Source organism: Typopeltis vanoorti, chromosome 11 (genome assembly GCF_054136105.1).
Source record: "Typopeltis vanoorti isolate ZY-2024b chromosome 11, IOZ_Tvanoo_1.0, whole genome shotgun sequence".
Classification (NCBI taxonomy): Eukaryota; Metazoa; Arthropoda; class Arachnida; order Uropygi; family Thelyphonidae; genus Typopeltis; species Typopeltis vanoorti.
The window spans coordinates 55,485,960-55,504,595 of NC_143559.1; the positions used below are offsets into that span (position 1 = coordinate 55,485,960).

Below are 18,636 nucleotides of genomic sequence, written 5' to 3' on the forward strand. Positions count from 1 at the left end.
TTAGTGTTTGTCATGCATTTCATTGCTTATCCAGGTAATTTTATTTTTATTTGTTTACTTTTGTTGCAACTTCTTGTTGCTTAAATTGTTAAAATACTTCAGTGATTTCCTGGCATCAACTCAAAAATAATAAATTTGTAGTGGAATATCTATGTATCATATTTTAATAATAGTTTTTATTTCTTCTTTTTTAGTATCTTATTTATTTATCTTATTACTTATTATTTTTTATTATCTTATTACTTATTATTTTTTATTATCTTATTAACAGTGTGTATTATCTTCCTATTTAATGTATTAGGCTTCGTTGCCCTGTGATAGTTGAGTATTACCCAGCTTTATCAAAATCTGAATAATGCTATGATAAGAGGATTAACACATTCACTTTGGAGTGAGAAGAAAACTTGGCTCAGCCTTGACCATCATGGCAAGATGTTTTTTTCTGGACTTCCTCTTTGCATATCGGCAGAGGAGCCATACATTGTGACCAGTTCTTTCTGAATCTGCATGGGGGGGGGGGGGGTTCGTTGCAGGGTATATTAAAAAGAATAACTAAAGAGAAGCCTATATTTCGTTGGTATATTTACATTACTAAAAGGTGTAAATATGTGAATCAGCATTGAGAGATACAAGCCATGTAAGTACAATTGGCAGATATAAGGGAGAGAAAGAACAAGTGTGAATAAAAATACTTTCATTAGAGGCAGATGAAGTTCTAATCATTTACAGTTGTGCTTGTCCACTAAGTTGTTGGGGCGGAGCAATTACGTGTGATCCTATAAACTCTAGACATGCACAACGCATACACAGTTATCACTTCATCAGTACACAATTTTCAGCACACTCTTTTTGATATATATTGAAATCAGAATCTTTAATACCATATTTCTTTTCTTTCATTTTTTTTTAGCTGTCTTCGAATATGCTGATCGCAGAGATAAAGAAAGCCCAGGAAAGTCATTAAAATTCGATTCACGTGATAAGCCAAAGGATTCACAGAAAGAAAGAGAAACGGGTAAAGACAAAGACATTGAACGTGACAGAAACAGAGATCATGATCGTGAGCGAGGTAGGGGAAGAGAAAGAGATTGGGATAGAGAACGAGACAGAGAGAGAGATAGAATTAAGGATAGAGAAAGAGAACGGGATCGTGATAGAGATCGTGACCGTGGCAGAGAAGGCAGGGAAAAGAATAGAGAGAGGGAAAGAGACTGGGATCGCGATGGCAGAAAAGAAAGGGACTGGGAGAGAGATAAAGATCGTGAAAGAGGTAATAGAGAATCTGAAAAGGACCGAGAAGAACCAGAAAGAGAGAAACGCAGTCGTTGGGAACCTAACAGACAAGATCATGAAAGAAATACTTCAAGAGATCGGCATAATGATGATATGCATCAGCGAACACATAATGGGGAAAGGTAAGTCAAAAAATTTTTTTTTGACATTACCTTTTAAAGTAGGCACTACTAAAAAGTTCATTTTATGTGATTGATGAGACACACAATTATCAGTTCCTGATTCCTCACTGCTCTCACCCCCCCCCCCACACACACATTGGTAAATTTCTTTAATATTTGGGCTGAATTAAGATTTCCAAAATTAGTTAAATTACTGTATGCTGAATTTTTATTTAATCTTCATTCATTGGATTGCTTTTTCTAGTTGGAAGAGTTGACGTTACTTAATCTAGTGAGCTATTTATTTTGCTACCTCTCAGACTTACTGTCAAGGATATCTATTCTGTCTTTTAAATGAGTTTGCTTTTATGTGGATGGATAGTTCCATAGAAAAATAGCTCTCCTGATGCTATTAAATGTTGTCTGATTTATTCCTACCTGGAAGACAGACAGACCTTCTGTTATAGACAGCATTTGACCCAGATAAGTGATGTAGGCTAAAACACCCTGCCTTACAGACTTAATTAAATTAAATCTGTATAACCATATAAATGTCTAGAATCTATATAATGTAAATTGGTGATGTTACTAAATACTTATGCAAATTCACAGGGAAACTAAGGGTTGTATTTAGTTAGTGTTGATATTGTGTTAGTGTTGAATACTGTGAATAGGCATAATAATAACAAACTATAAAATGAAGAAAACTCATCAAAATTTCTTTATTTGTAGAATTTTCACTTAAGTTTCATAGGCATCTCCAGTATGCAAAAAATACCGAAAGACATATAAGCCATAACAGAAAATCCTTAAAAAGCACCACCTCAGTAACAGGGAACACAAAATAAAGTTTGATCCTGTTTACCATTTTTTGACACACTTGTTGATATATGAACAAAACACACTCAATTTCTTAGTATAGGAAGCCAACAAACACTAACTGTGCTTGCACACCATATCCCATCACCACCTGGCTCAGAAAAGAGGCATTATTCATTCCCTATGTGATAGAACTTACAGAATCTACACTAATATAGACAAAAGAAACCAAAAGTTACACTATCTGAGCACCAGCCTGCCAAAGAATGGTTAATAGAACATTAGTCAACAAAATTCTTTGTCAGACTCCAGAGGAACAGTGATTCTCCTAGGTCCACAATTAGTGATACTATACTGAAATAAATGCACAGGGAGTCAACTATAAGTGACTTATACCTGCAGTGAATGACCCTCCACACTCACCAATGTGACCTAGGGTGCTATGAAGGCTAATATGTAAAAACTGCCTTGTTGACCAAATTGCTGAATGCAGAATTCCGAGCATGGACTGGAGCACAAATCTGCACAAAAGCATTCACAACGTGGCATTCTATGATGCGACTGCAGCACGCAAGCTCCGCATTACCTGAACAAACATGCATTATCTTCTTCAGTAGTGCAAACAGCGTGTGCAGTGGGACACGGAAGCTTGGAAAGCTGTGTTATGGAGCACCAAATCAGTCTACACCCTCTATTGAGCAGGTGGGTGGGTGTTGTTTAACGTCTCTTAACAGATTATGTAACCCCAACTGTGAAATTCGGAGGTGGCGGTGTGATGGTATGGTCCCATTTTTCCTGGTTTAGCCTCAGATCTCTGTTTGTGGTGCCACAATCATTGAACTCCAGCAGGTATCTGAACATTCTGGACAATGCAATGGCACTTCTATGGAGCTGACCATCATCTCTTTCAGAAAGACAATGCACCATGTTATAAGGCTGCTGTAACTGTGTGATTTGTGAACATGAATGTCACCATACTTAACTGGCCTTCATAGAGCCTCGATCTCAACCCCTTTGAACATCTGCGGGATGAACTGGAGTGTAGGGCGAAGTCAAGGGACGTCTGTCCCCACAAAAGTCCAGGAACTCATTACATGCCTACAGGAAGATCAAAATACCCATTGATCACTATCATGTGCTTGTGGAAAGCATGTTCCATGGGATTACCACAGTCATTGCAGCGGAAGAAAGTCCTACATCTTTAAGGTGGGCAGCATGGCTGTTTGCTCCTCACGCTATGGTGTCATCTGACTTCTTTCCAAGCTGTGTGCGTTTATACATATATTTATGTTCCTCACATTATGGTGTCCATTGACTTCTTTCCAAGATTGTGTGTGTGTGTGTGTTCCTCTTTTTTGTAAATTAATGAGTTCCTTTTTAAATTTATTTGGTTAGGACCTTATTATATTTTAGATTGTCATACAGTATCATCTATGTGTAGTTCATGCCATTTCATTCTTTTCTGGTTTCTATTCTACTTGTTTAATTTGAAAGTTATACTGAAGATGCTTTTGACACTGGAGCAAAAAAATCTTTACTAAAAATAAAAATTATGTAAGCAAAATATCCATATTAAGTTATTATTTATTTAGTTTTGAGGGTGGGGGGGGCCCCAGGTGTTAGTGTTGGATCTGGTCATAGGTTCAGAAGATCTGCCCATAACCAACGTGGCTACATGACGACTGTCTGGTGAGAGTTATCGTGCAGTCTTTTCTTGGTAAAATGTGGAAAAAGGATATATGTATTACTACAAGACAAGTGATTATGACTAACTTAGGAGACAACTTGAAGCAGTACAGTTGCATAAAACTCTTGAAGGAAAGGATATTAGCAGTGCATGAGAATAGTGAAGGGATATTTGCAGAAGTAATATTATACTGTATACCCAAGGCCAGGAGGACAAATCAGGCTGGAGCTTGATGGATTAGTAGTATCATTAAGCCCAATCTGCAAAAAAAAAAAAATGTCGTGGAGGATATATAAGGAGAAGGGTGGGTGACTAGATAGCTCACAAACCGTACCAAGGTTAGGTAAGAAAATGCAATTAAGGAAGGCAAAATCAGATTATGAGAAGAAATTAGCCTAGCACACACCAGGAGTTCTGCTGTATGAAAGAAAAGAATGACTTAATGAGACATTAATAACTTCAATGAATGGTCACTTAGTAGCTCAATTATTTCATCTGTCATACTTGACTACCATTACCAAGGCAAAAAATTTGCCAAGGGTCATTAAAAATATGATACGTGCTGACACTGGTATGAATGAACGAATAAACAGTAGTGGTCTAAGCACAGAGCACTGCTGGTCACCAGCTTTCTCCTCCACATACTATTTTTTGGTATCAGTCCATCACTCACTCTTGTATACACATTCATCTACATTGTACACATTACACATTCATCTCCATTTCTTTTAATTTGTGTAACAAAGTTCCATGTGATATTCTATCAAATGCTTTAGCAAAATCCAGCAGTGTCATTCTGTCACCATTTCCTTTATCCAACGTAGCCATCACCCCATTATAAAAAGTTAGTAAATTATTAATGCTTGACCAACCTTTCACACAGAATGCTGCCGTCACAGAGCATCATATTCTTATACAAGAATCCCTATATTCTCTTTGGTGCTTTTTGCCACTGCCAACACTTCTGAGACACTCACTGGTATATGATTTGCCACTGCAGGGTTTCTCTTTTATGAAAGGAATTATTTTCCCCTCCTCTCTTGGGGCTCTGTCAGAGCTGAGACATATATTGAACAGCTTAGTCAGTGGCAAATTTTTTGCCACATGCGATGCATAGTACTCATTTGGCAAACATTTAAAATGATTGTGGTCGCATTTTTCATTTTTATGAAAAATGCGGATTTCTTTTCGGATGGACATTGATACATCCGAATAGAAAAACGTTTCGTCCAATGATAAAACACTTATTGAAGAAGTGGACTGCCGTGCAGATCTAAGCCAAGTTAGATGCAGTTCATGGGGACTCTGTACCAGCATTAAATACTTTATTTTTTGATAAATGAGTTTAAACGTGGCCGTAAGTCCATTGAAGATGAAGTGTGCTCTGGACGCTCAACTGAAGTCACTACAAAATCCATGGTATTGTTATGGAAAACTGCTGAGTGAAAGTGCGTGAGATTGTAGACATCTCAGCTGAACGGGTGTATAATATCCTGCACGAAAAATTGCACATGAAAACGCTGTGTACATGATGGGTGCCGCGATTGTTGACTGTCGATCAAAAATGCATGCAAGAAGACATTTCAACGCAGTATTTGGCAATGTTTAATCGCAATTCGCAGGATTTTTTTGTGTCAATTCGTGACTGTAGACAAAACTTGGATCTACCACTACACACCTGAGTCCGTCTTTCCTTGGTATTTTCCATAAATATAAGGCACATCTCCTAGAGGATATGTATGATAGAAATATATATGATAAATATTGAATCTAACATTATTTCAAGAGTTTCGTGCAGAAAATGTAGAAACTAAAAGTTTCGGCGGACACAAGCAGTCAAAACAGTGGACAATGCCCGGTGAAAGAGCACCGAAAAAAGCGAAGACCATTTTGTCAACTGGGAAGGTGATGGCCACTGTTTTTTGAGATTCCCAAGAAATTATCATGATAGACTATTATCATTGATAGACTAGTTAGATAGGGCTAAATGGCCTCGCCTACTCCCCGTATACGGGAATAAAAAGGCGTTAGCTGATTTTTTTTTTTTTTTTTTTTAAGACTATTTGGAAAAGGGTAAGACGATAACAGGAGTCTATTATGAGTCATTGTTGGGCCGTTTAAAAGAAAAAAATGGTCAAGACTGGTGCACAAAAAGTGCTCTTTCATCAAGACAATGCACCGTCCCACATGTCGGCCGTCACAATGGCAAAATTGCATGGATTAAGGTTTGAATTGGTTCCACACCCACTGTACTATCTGGACTTGGCTCTGTGTGACCTCTTCTTGTTCCCAAAATTTTTGGCTCGGTGGGAAAAAATTTTCTTCAAACAAGGATGTCATCAAGGCTGTTAATGACTATTTTGCACAATTTGACAAATCCTACTTTTTAGATGGGATGAAAAAATTGGAAACTAGCTGGACCAAAATATGTAGACCTCGATGGAGACTATGTTGAGAAATAAAGGTGATTTTTTTCAAAAAAAAATGTGTTTAACTTATTTTTTTTACCAAACTTTTCAAACAACCCTTGTATGATAGGAAATAATTTGAAGGGAAATATTCAGTTGTTTGCTGATGATACAAAATTAGGTAGGAAAATAGTTACTCCAGGCAGGAAAGACGGAATATGATAGAAACATTCAACTCAAACAATTTTATAGGCATGGTGCAGAAGAGAGGGGTGGTGGCAGAACAGTGATGTGGATGCACTTTTTTTTTTTTTTTTTTTTTGGGAGCATGGTGAATAAATTAAATGGGTTACTCTCATCGGTTGTATGTACTTTTGTCTGTTAATAGGCTAAAGCAGAGATATGGTAGATGATGTGGATAGTTTGGGTCTCCCACAAGGAGTCTTCAGACTGCATGGAGGTCCCCATACAGTCATGATAAGAATATATAGGAATACATCCATTTTATTGATACAATTTTTCACATGTCATTTGATGTATTCATTTTCTCTTTTTCAGTTTTACATATGAGCTCCAAAGGACTATGAGAGTGCAGAGCCTATATGGACTATGATATAAAAACAGTAGTTCTGCAAAGGAAATGATTCTTTACAGACCTGATAAATTAGTGGATTGTATTGCTAAAGATGATACCAAATAAAGTTAACCTAAATAAAGGCTTCATTTTAGTGATGGTAAAATTAATTGGAATAGGAGATATTAAAAATCCACCCTTATTTCATAGCCAAAAAATAGATAGTTGCTATTTCTTTGACTATGAAAGAAACTAGGCATTTTTAATATCCCATGTATCCATTTATATACCTTTATTTTATAATTCAAGTGAAGTTGCTCTTCTATAAATGTTCAGAAATGAAATTTGTTGATCATGTTTAAATGACATATTGGGTAAACATATATAAGAAACAGCATATAGAATGTCTGTAATGGTCAATTACATTATGCTTAAAAGTGCTGCATATTTCTATACCGCTTTGTATACCAATTTTAAAATTACATATCCAACTAGCAACTAAGGACAAATTCTTGAATTCATTGATTTATGTTTGTGTGTGTATTTTTTTTTTTTTTTTTTTTTTTTTTTTTTTTTTTTTTTTTTTTTAAGTGTCACAATTTCTAAAGCATATATTTGTGTCATTAATTTTCTTGAAATAAATTCAACATTTATTCTTACTTCTATACATTATAATTACTATCTCTGCATTTCATTATATATCTGAGATCATGCACTTCATATTCCATGCTTGCTGTCAGAATCATCATGTATGTATGTATATTTAATTCATGCACTGCAGCTTTTTAATTAAGTATATAGTTTATTTTTTTTTTAAAAAAAAACATTCTTGCTATTACAGAAATGTAGAAAATCGAAATGTAGGGAATCGTGATAACACATTTCCTCATAGTGATTCTCGAAACTTTGGTGGTAGTCATTTTGGACCTCCTCCCCCACCAGATCCTTTTCGAATTCCAGCAGAACCAAAGATTGAAACTGTGTCAATTAAAGATATCTTAAATCCTCCTGCACGCTATCAGCGACCAGCACAGTTCGTTATTATTCTTCGAGGTCCTCCTGGATCTGGCAAAACATATGTTGCCAAGCTTATCAAAGTGAGTTATATTAATTATTAAATCCACTCAAATTAGGTGTATTTTTTAAAAAATATTTTTGTAATTAAATAAATCACAATATAACTGTATTTCAAAGTTTTTGCATTAGCCAGCATGAAATGAATAAAATAACATAACTACATAAACTGAGAGTGAAATATGCATGTCTCACACACACAAGCAGCACGCACACACACACACACACACACACACACACACACACACACACACTTGAGAGACAAAACATTATGTAGTACCACTATCTGGTAGTATGCTGGGTCTCCTTTGTCCCCTGCCTGCCAGCACATCTCGGAATTGACTCCACTAGACCACAGAAAGTATTCTGGACTGAATTCATTCTGTCACTCCCAAAGGTTGCTGACTAAGCTAGGCACTGGTGGAATGCAGCCACATGCTTGAGGGGATTCAAACCAAGAGATTAAGATGGCCTGTGTAGCACAGAATACTTGGATATGCTCTTCAAACCATGTTTACACAATACAAGCCTTGTGATTATCGTGCTGGAAGAGCTACATTGTCATCAATGTAGCTCTTCCAGCACGAAATCATGTAGGACATTAATTGTGTGAAGTAATCCCCAGGTAAGAATTAGTAGTCAAGATGTGTTCAATTTGAATTCTGGGACTCATTGTCCATGAGAAAAATCCCAAACAGGATACTGCCACTACCATCGTTTCTGACCAATCATCTGTGCAGTCTGGTAGGCCAGAAACAGGTTCGTTGGTTATAATGTTTTGGCTCATGAGTTGGTGGGTGTGCTATGCACACCTACCCACACACACACAGGGAGAGAAAGAGGTTTGCTCAAATTTATAGCAAAGAGCACTAGAATATTTTCTTTTTATTTGTCTAATTGTTTTAGGTTTATTTTTGATAAATAAATTGCATGAGATTAAGCCTGAGATAAAGCATTTGGAGCAATATTCCCTCTAATTTTTGCTGGCCCACTTGTACATGAAAAACATTTGGTGCACAAGTTTCGATCTCAGACTTGTGCTCACAGTTGTGAAAGTCATTAGCCACAAACTGTTAATTTAGTGTGCTTAAAATTACTTATATCTTTGTTGAAAGATCTTGTACTTTTCAATAGATATTTCTATAAGAGCAGCCTAAATGTGTGCTTCTTCAGCTACTTAAATATTGCCTATACATGCAGTTTACAAACAGGTTGTCACATTTATCCAGCCACTCAAATATATAAAGGAATCTGCAATTCCATCATTTCCACAGTGACATTTTGATGCTTTAACAAACTAAAATTGCTAATGTAATTCCCGTATTAATGTTGCTGTTTTTTCATCTTTCAATAACCTGTAAAATTTTGAGCACTAAATTAAGTTACTTAAATTTGTGTAGCTACAAAAAATTCATCACCGTTTGCATGAGCTCAGGTGACTTTACTGTCCAGACCGTAGACAATTTAAACAAATATGCCTCTAAAACTTGCTAATATCAGAATCATCTTGTCCAAATTGCACAGGCTAAAAGTAACTAATTAGAGCGTATTATGTTGGAATCGTTCAGAATAATTGTAGTGGAGACATTGGAGAAATTACTAAATAAAATAAGTGACAAGCATGATAGATATATAATTAGTTTTTATAGTATGTCCAAAAATTATTGACCTTAAATTCGAAATTCTAAAAGCAAAATTTGCTCTCGCAGTTACTAGATATGTGCACGTGTACAGCTTAGAGGGGAACGCTGATAGGCAGTCTAGTCTAAATAGAAACGAAAGAGAGAAAGTTGTTCCCCTCCCCAATTAGTGAACAGTATACCTACCACCCTACAGTTATGCTCCCATATGTTATATTCTGGTGAAGTGTGCAGTGCTTCACTTGAGAGAGGAATGCAGTTTTTCCTATTGTGTTCAAGCAGTATTACACACTTTATTTGAAAATTGAATATTTCAGTTTGTTTTTATATTCTTTTATATTATGTATTTTTCATACTTTCATATTTACAGTATGTATATTATTCAAATACAATTGATAAATTTTTTTTAATCACCCCAAAAATGGAAAATATCTGATTAATGGAAAAAATTAATGTAAGACAGTAGTATGAGTAGCTATTGAACATTTTATTGTATGTATATAATTTACAAATTCGACTTACGTAAAATTTGAGTTACGTAAAGGTTTATGAAATGCATTACTTACGTACAATTTGAGTTACATAAAGGTTTACGAGATGCATTACTTACGTAACTCGGGGTGTAACTTTTTTTGAAAATGAAAACATTTTCATTTCTCAATGAATACGTTTCTTGTACAATAAAAATACACATAGAACCGTAAGCTATTAGTGACCCCTGCAATATATGTAGTTATAATAGCAGTTGATTGGAACCAAAAAAAAAAAAAATTCATGATTGTCTAGCTAGGAGAAACATCATTTATTTATTTATTTTTAATACACAATATTATTAACACACACACACACACACACACACACACACACACACACACACACACACACACACACACACAAAGCAGATCAAATTTAGTGGCCTGAAAAAAACTAATGCACTTTTATGCTTATATATACTTTATTTTTTTCCCATGCATTCTAAAAGAAACTCTGTAACATAGACACCTAATTTATTTCTATTCAGGCCTTGTGATATTACTGCATGTGTGTGTGTGAGATAAGTGAATGCATCTGCAGTAGAAATGGTACATTCTTTGGTTTATTGTGTATTAGAGTAAGCAAAGGTGAGCAACAATGGTTGAAAAAAAAATTTTTTTTCCCCCATGGTTATCTATTGAGTATTACATTATGATAAATTTCTCTTATAGGATTAATGGTTTCTAAGAAATAAAAAAAAAATCATAATACTTATAAATCATTAACTACATCTCACAATATGTAGTAATATAAATACCACAAAATTTCAACTGTTTGCTGTTAATTATATTGAATGTATATTTTCAAACTGATTTCTGGTAATTGAATTTTCAGGATAAAGAAATAGAAAATGGTGGTTCAGCCCCAAGAATGCTTTGTTTGGATGATTATTTTATGGTCGAAACAGAAAAGATGGGAAAAGACCCAGAAAGTGGAAAGCGGGCGAAATCAAAGGTAGATGCATGCAAAAAGGTACTGAGATGTGATGTGTGTGTGTGTGTATGTATGTATATGCCACATATTGTTTTTATTACACAAATTTATTATTCATTTCTGTTATTTTTATTTTTGTACTACTAAACTACTATCAAAGTCCTCATTTAGCTTTGACTTTATTTTCTCCATCTAATTTGTACTAAAGATGCCAATTTAATTTTACTTTGACCAAAGCTTTATTGATAATGACATATTTACTATTTTGTTTTCAGGAGCTTGAATATGAATATGAAGCAGATATGGAAGAAGCATATAGAACCAGTCTCTTTAAATCTTTTAAAAAAACTATAGACGACAGATTTTTCCCCTTCATCATTGTTGATGCAGTTAATGATAAAGCACGCTATTTTGAACAGTACTGGAGTTATGCAAAGCAACGTGGTTTTCAGGTATTTCGGATTATTTACAATTATATACCATATTAATACGTTGATAATTAATATGTTTTGGTGTTTAAGTAGATGCGGATTGATTTTAGTCTCTCTTTCAGACTGCATTTCCATTTAATACTGAGTATTGTTCCTTTGCTGACAGTTACTTTTATCCCATAATACTAAAACAATAAAAAAAAGGTATGCAAAAAGTAATGAATCAAGAATATTGCTATTATTTCTTTCTAATATGAAGTGTATTTCAGGGTGTTGGCTGTTTAGATGGTTTTAAATTTTATTGTTATTTTTTTAACTCATTTAAGTAGCTAGCTCCCTCAAAATACATTTTGGATTAGAAAAAGATTCAAATGACTGACTGCCCTTTATTGTGACAGCTCTTACCTCCAAAACTCAACTATCTTCATCATCCTCTTTTTTTAGCAATGGCTATACTCCTGTACATCCTCTAGGGATATACAGAATGCTAAATGAAAAGTTATATTATTGTTATTAACATATGAAGCCATGAGAGAGTGTTTTGACAATATACCACCTTTTCTGACTTTCACAAGTAAAACTTAATTTTGGTCCTTTTATGCGAGCACTTGTTCATGGTGGAGAGACCTCCCAGTAATGGTACTGGCCCTTTTCATTCTTCTTCCTTTTCTTTGCTGTACTTCTCCTGAGTCCTTTTCACTATGCTATCTTCTAGAGTACCATCACTGGGATCCAATGCGTTGCCACTGTGTTTGATGTGAAATGTAACCTGCAGACATTCAGAAAGTGGGATCTTGGTAGTCTTACACTGCTTTGGCAAGAAGGTCAATCCAAGATTAATCAGCTAGTGGTCTTGCCTGCAAGGATCAAGGGTGTTACAGTAAGTTTTCTTCCCCATGGTTTGGGTACAGGGCCCAAACTTTCTTGTGGTGCTTGTATAGCATCCAGGGTAGCCTTGGCATCCAACTCCTGAATGCAATGATTGGGTGGACATATGTGGCTCTATGATGGATGGGAAGCTCTGTTGCTGAAGAGAAAGCCACTTGAGCATGAATTCTCATCCTCAATTGTTTCAGGAGAGCTAATAAAGTCCTAACCAAATTAATGATACAATTATTGATGCAATTTTTGATAACATAAGTACAGGTAACTGAAACAAAAGACATGATGTAACATTTTTTTCTGTACAGCAGGTGAAAATGTTACCTTTCTTCATTCAAATGGTTTAGAAGGACTGGTAGCTTCTCTCAAAACTGTTAAGAAAATACATTCTGGTAATGTCCTCATAGAAACATCATGTCAATGGGAAAAAAAAAAAAAAAAAAAAAAACGACTTGGAGCATCATCATGGCTGGAATACCAGTGACAGTTACACCCCATAACACACAATTCCTGTAGAGGAGTGATCTCAGAATGGGATCTCCTAGATGTTCCTCTAGAGGAGATAGGTGCAGAGGTGAACGATCAGAGTGACAGGTATGAGGTGCATCATGATCTGTAGGAGTGGTCACCTATCAAAATAAGGATGGCCAACCCCATTCTTATTTTGATACTCATAAGCCTCCAACATCTATTAAAACAGGGTATCTCAGTTGTCCTGTATGACTGTATATCACTAATCCACTAAAATACTTCAAATGCCAGAAAGAGTGCTGTAAAAGGAGTTCATCATCATCAAATTCCTGCCTTGTACCCTCAAGGAGTGTACAGGATATGATAGTACTACATGAAAAATTTACATCATTACTAACTTCTATCTACAATTTTCCTCCAGATCAGTCTGTTACTTGTCAAGACTCCAATATTATCAGATCTTATATTTCTGTCGTCGAAGGCACTTTGTACCGTATCAATCCACCTATATCTTGGTCTTCCTCTGGGTGGTTTTCTTGCCAACCTGGCAGAGAACACTTGTTTTGCCAATCTTTCCTCACCCATTCTGTTTAAATGACCATACCACCTTAGATTAGCTCTGCTAATGCATTCCAGGATGCTGACAATGTTAAGTTCTTTCCTAATATAATCGTTTTTAATATGATATTGCCATTGATGCCATCTGTTCACGTCTCTAATCTCTCTCAGGATTCTCATAACTGTAGTCTCTAGTCTTTGATCAAGTGTTTTACTTCTGATCCAGCTCTAAGATCCATAAGTTAAAACTGATTTGAACACTGTCTTGTATACAGCTAATTTAGTGTTCCGACTAATTTCTCTCTTATTCCATATGAATTTATTCAATTGATTTCTTACTTATTGATTCTGTTGTCTATTTCCATATTTAATTTACCATCTTCACTAAAACTCGTGCCTAAGTACGATTTTTGTGAAATGTTTTACTTGTTCCACAGGTTCTCCGTTCGCAATGCAGTTGACATTTTCAACAATTCTGCCTATTTTCATTTTCTTTGTCTTTTTATTGCTGACCTTCATACCATATCTATTACAACAGTTATTCAATTTAGTCAAGGAATCTTGCAGACTCGTAGTGGATTTATTGATAAGTATAACATTATCCGCGTAAAGCAAAGAGCTGACATTAGCATCTCCAATTTTGATACCATGTTTAATACCACTTTCTTTCATAGTGTGATCCATATAGATAATGAATAACAGAGGGGATAATGTATATCTTTGTCTCACACCAGATTTAACATTAAACCATCTTCCTATACTTCCTTCAATTCTAACTGCTGACTTACAACTCAAATAAAGACTAAGTATTGTTTGATATTATGGCCCATTGGCACCATATAACTGTAGAGTATTGAATAGCTTCTCTCTTGGCACCTTGTCATATGCCTTTTCCAGATCTACAAAACTCAAATAGAGATCTCTGATATATTCTCATGATTTCTCCACTATTTGTCGTAAAGTGAAGATCTGATCCTGACAGCATCTATTTGGCCATTTCTCAAGTATACTTGCATATATCTTACCAGGATCCCAGTGCTGGATACCAGAGTGTACAGAGGATTTGAAATTGGAAGTGATCACTATTTACTCTTGAGCAGCATAAAATTGAATTTCATATTGAAAAGAATAACACGTAAAAAAGTTTTAAAGTGAATAAAAGTTGAGTAGCTCTCAGATGTGAACTGTAGACTAAAATACACAAAGATTATTGAAGAAAAAATAAAACGGTTTGAGAACAGGAACCAAACCTTGGAGATTCAGTGGCAAGCCCATAAGAAAACCCTGATTGATTCAGCCAGAGAGGCATGTGGTGAGGTTGTCTGCAAGGATAGAAAAATCAGAACTCCATGGTGGACACAGGAAATTAAAGAGGCAGTGAAGGAAAAGAGGAAAGCATATCAAGAGTTCTCCTATCAAATAAGTCAGCTTGTGATCTTAGAGAATACAGAGACAAATGTAAGAAAGCTAAACTCTGTGTAAAATTAGCTAAACAAAAGTCATGGGAGGGTTTTGGCTAGGACTCGTAGTGGATTTATTGATAAGTATAACATTATCCGCGTAAAGCAAAGAGCTGACATTAGCATCTCCAATTTTGATATCATGTTTAATACCACTTTCTTTCATAGTGTGATCCATATAGATAATGAATAACAGAGGGGATAATGTATATCTTTGTCTCACACCAGATTTAACATTAAACCATCTTCCTATACTTCCTTCAATTCTAACTGCTGACTTACAACTCAAATAAAGACTAAGTATTGTTTGATATTATGGCCCATTGGCACCATATAACTGTAGAGTATTGAATAGCTTCTCTCTTGGCACCTTGTCATATGCCTTTTCCAGATCTACAAAACTCAAATAGAGATCTCTGATATATTCTCATGATTTCTCCACTATTTGTCGTAAAGTGAAGATCTGATCCTGACAGCATCTATTTGGCCATTTCTCAAGTATACTTGCATATATCTTACCAGGATCCCTCAGTAGCGAAATACCTCTGTAATTCTGACATTCAGTTTTATTTCCCTTTTTATATATGGGTACTATGAGAGCTCTACTCCAATCATCGGGAATTCGTCCATCTGTCCATGCCTTCTGAACTATGCAGTGCAGCCACTGCAAGACTTTTACACCACCGTATTTCAGCATTTCTTGTCGAATATCATCTACTCCTGCTATCTTTCCACATTTCAAGCCTTTGATGGCTTTTTCTACTTTAAGTATGGATATGCATTCCTGACTGTATGCCTGTTGAATGTTTTTTTTACCACTGTGCTATCACTGCTTGTTTCATTTAGTAATTACTCTCTACTTCAAGGATATATTTTTCTCCCGTTTTCATGTCACCTTTATCATCTCTAACTCCTTTTACCGTACTCTTTCCTCCATTTCTGAGCTTCATCAACAACCTCCAAAATATTTTGCTAACTTCTTGATATTTATTTTCTATGTTCTAGCCAAAACCCTCCCATGACTTTTGTTTAGCTAATTTTACACAGAGTTTAGCTTTCTTACATTTGTCTCTGTATTCTCTAAGATCACAAGCTGACTTATTTGATAGGAGAACTCTTGATATGCTTTCCTCTTTTCCTTCACTGCCTCTTTAATTTCCTGTGTCCACCATGGAGTTCTGATTTTTCTATCCTTGCAGACAACCTCACCACATGCCTCTCTGGCTGAATCAATCAGGGTTTTCTTATGGGCTTGCCACTGAATCTCCAAGGTTTGGTTCCTGTTCTCAAACCGTTTTATTTTTTCTTCAATAATCTTTGTGTATTTTAGTCTACAGTTCACATCTGAGAGCTACTCAACTTTTATTCACTTTAAAACTTTTTTATGTGTTATTCTTTTCAATATGAAATTCAATTTTATGCTGCTCAAGAGTAAATAGTGATCACTTCCAATTTCAAATCCTCTGTACACTCTGGTATCCAGCACCAGGGAGAAAACATAACTATCAACAATAACATAGTCAATGAGACTTTTCTTATTCGTTGCCTCTTCTCTCCATGTGAATTTGTGCACATTTTTATGTTGGAACATAGTGTTAGTAATAACCAGTCCGTGTCATGAGCAGAAATCCAACAAATATTTGCCATTATTATTAGCTTTGCTCTTTTCTCCAAATTTTCCCAGTATATTTTTGTATATCTGACATTCATTTCCTACTCTGCTATTTAGATACCCAACAAGGACCAACTTTTCCCTTTTCATTGTGTCAGTTGCTTTTTCTAAAGCCTCAAAAGATTCCTCCACTTCTACCTTAATAGAACCTTCTGTGGGACGGACCATAGGCACAAATAAGTCTCATTGTCCTGTTGATAGTTGCCCATATCACTCTACTAGACTGCCTGCCATTCAAGAAGATTAGCCTAGTATTTAGTGTACTTAGTAAAAGGAGGTAGATATGATAAAGGTGACATGAAAAAGGGAGAAAAAGATATCCTTGAAGTATGGAGTAATTACTTTGAAGAATTGGTAAATGAAACAAGCAGTGATAGCATAGTGGTAAAAAAAACACTCAACAGGCATACAGTCAGGAATACATATTCATACTTGAAGTAGAAAAAGCCATCAAAGGCTTGAAATGTGGAAAGGAAGGAGTAGAAGATATTCGACCGGAAATGCTTGAAGTATGGTGGTATAAAAGTCTTACAGTGGTTGTACTGCATAGTTCAGAAGGACGAATTCCTGATAATTGGAGTAGAGCTCTCATAGTACCCATTGTACTATGAGAACTCTCGTGAAAATTACAAAGGTATTTCCCTACTGAGTGTACCTGGTAAGATTTATTCAATTATACTTGAGAAACAGTTGGGAGGATGGATTCAGGACAAATAGAGGCTATCAGAATCAGATCTTCACTTTACGACAATAGTTGAGAAATCATGGGAATATAACAAAGATCTGCGTTTAAGTTTTGTAGATCTGGAAAAGGCATATTACAAAGTGCCAAGAGAGAAACTATTGGGGCATTATATCAAGCAATACTTAGTCTTTATTTCAGTTGTGAGTCAGCAGTTAGAATTGAAGGAAGTACAGGAAGGTGGTTTAATGTTAAATCTGGTGTCAGACAAGGATGTACATTATCCCTTCTGTTATTTATTATCTATATGGATCGCATTATTAAGGAAAGTGGTATTAAACCTGATATCAAAATTATAGATGTTAATGTCAGCTCTTTGCTTTATGCGAATGATGTTATACTTCTAAATAAATCTGCTACAAGTCTGCAAAATTCCCTAATTAAATTGAATAACTGTTGTAATAGATATGGTATGAAGATCAGCAATAACAAGACAAAACAATGAAAATGGGCAGAAACACTGAAAATACCAATGGTATTGTGAATAGGAAACCTATAGAACAAGTAAAACATTTCAGCTACTTATGCACAACTTTTAGTGAAGATTGAGGAGAGCTAATCTGTATACAAGACAGTGTTCAAACCAGTTTAAACTTATGGATCTGAAAGCTGTGCCAGAAGTAAAACACTTGACCAAAGACTAGAGACCGCAGATATAAGAGTCCTGAGAAAGATTAGAGACATGAATAGATGGCATCAATGGCAATATCATATTAACACGAGGATACTAGGAAAGAACTTGACACTGTCAGCATCCAGGAATGTATTAGGAGAGCTAATCTCAGGTGATATGGTCACTTAATACAGAATGGACCATGAAAGATTAGCAAAACAAGCGTTCTTTGCTAGGTTGGCAGGAAAACGACCCAGAGGAATACAAAGATATAGATGGATTGATATAGTAACTATAAGGTATGATAATGTTGGAGTCTTGACAAGTAACAGACTGATTTGGAGGGAAATTGTAGATAGGAAGTTAGTAATGATGTAAATTTTTCATGTAGTACTATCATATCCTGTACACCGCTTGAGGGAACATGGCAAGAATTTGATGATGATATAGTAAGATATTTAAATAATTAAAAGAAGCACACGTATTAACCACAGTGAAAATTATTTAATTATAAATATTTCATCCTAAGTATCTTAGGACAAAAATTTTGATGAAATATTTACAATTAAATAATTTTCACTGTGGTTAATACGTGTGTTTCTTTTATTTATGATCTCACCACAGGTTTCGTTATTTAAAAAAGATATATAAATACACAAAGAATAGCATGGTTGGGGCATATAAAAAGAATGGAAAAAGATAAAGGATTAAAAAAAATATTTGAATGGAAACCATTAGAACAAA

At 35.3% G+C, this 18,636-nt stretch overlaps 1 protein-coding gene across 7 annotated transcripts in view; it reads left to right on the forward strand.

Annotated features, from left to right (window-relative positions):
- LOC150101595 (uncharacterized) overlaps positions 1 to 18,636 on the forward strand; it is a 427,246-nt gene that overhangs the window by 197,815 nt on the left and 210,795 nt on the right. For 6 of the 7 annotated variants that reach the window (XR_016549078.1, XR_016549080.1, XR_016549079.1 and 3 more), the window contains 4 exons: positions 911 to 1,415; positions 7,724 to 7,979; positions 10,965 to 11,102; positions 11,339 to 11,515. Coding sequence is in view for 4 of the 7 variants with exons in the window: in XM_090400964.1 (XP_090257090.1) it covers positions 911 to 1,415; positions 7,724 to 7,979; positions 10,965 to 11,102; positions 11,339 to 11,515 (1,076 nt within the window). In the remaining 3 variants the exon portion in view is untranslated. The remainder of the gene's footprint in view (positions 1 to 910; positions 1,416 to 7,723; positions 7,980 to 10,964; positions 11,103 to 11,338; positions 11,516 to 18,636) is intronic. The other variant, XM_090400963.1, reaches the window with a different exon arrangement.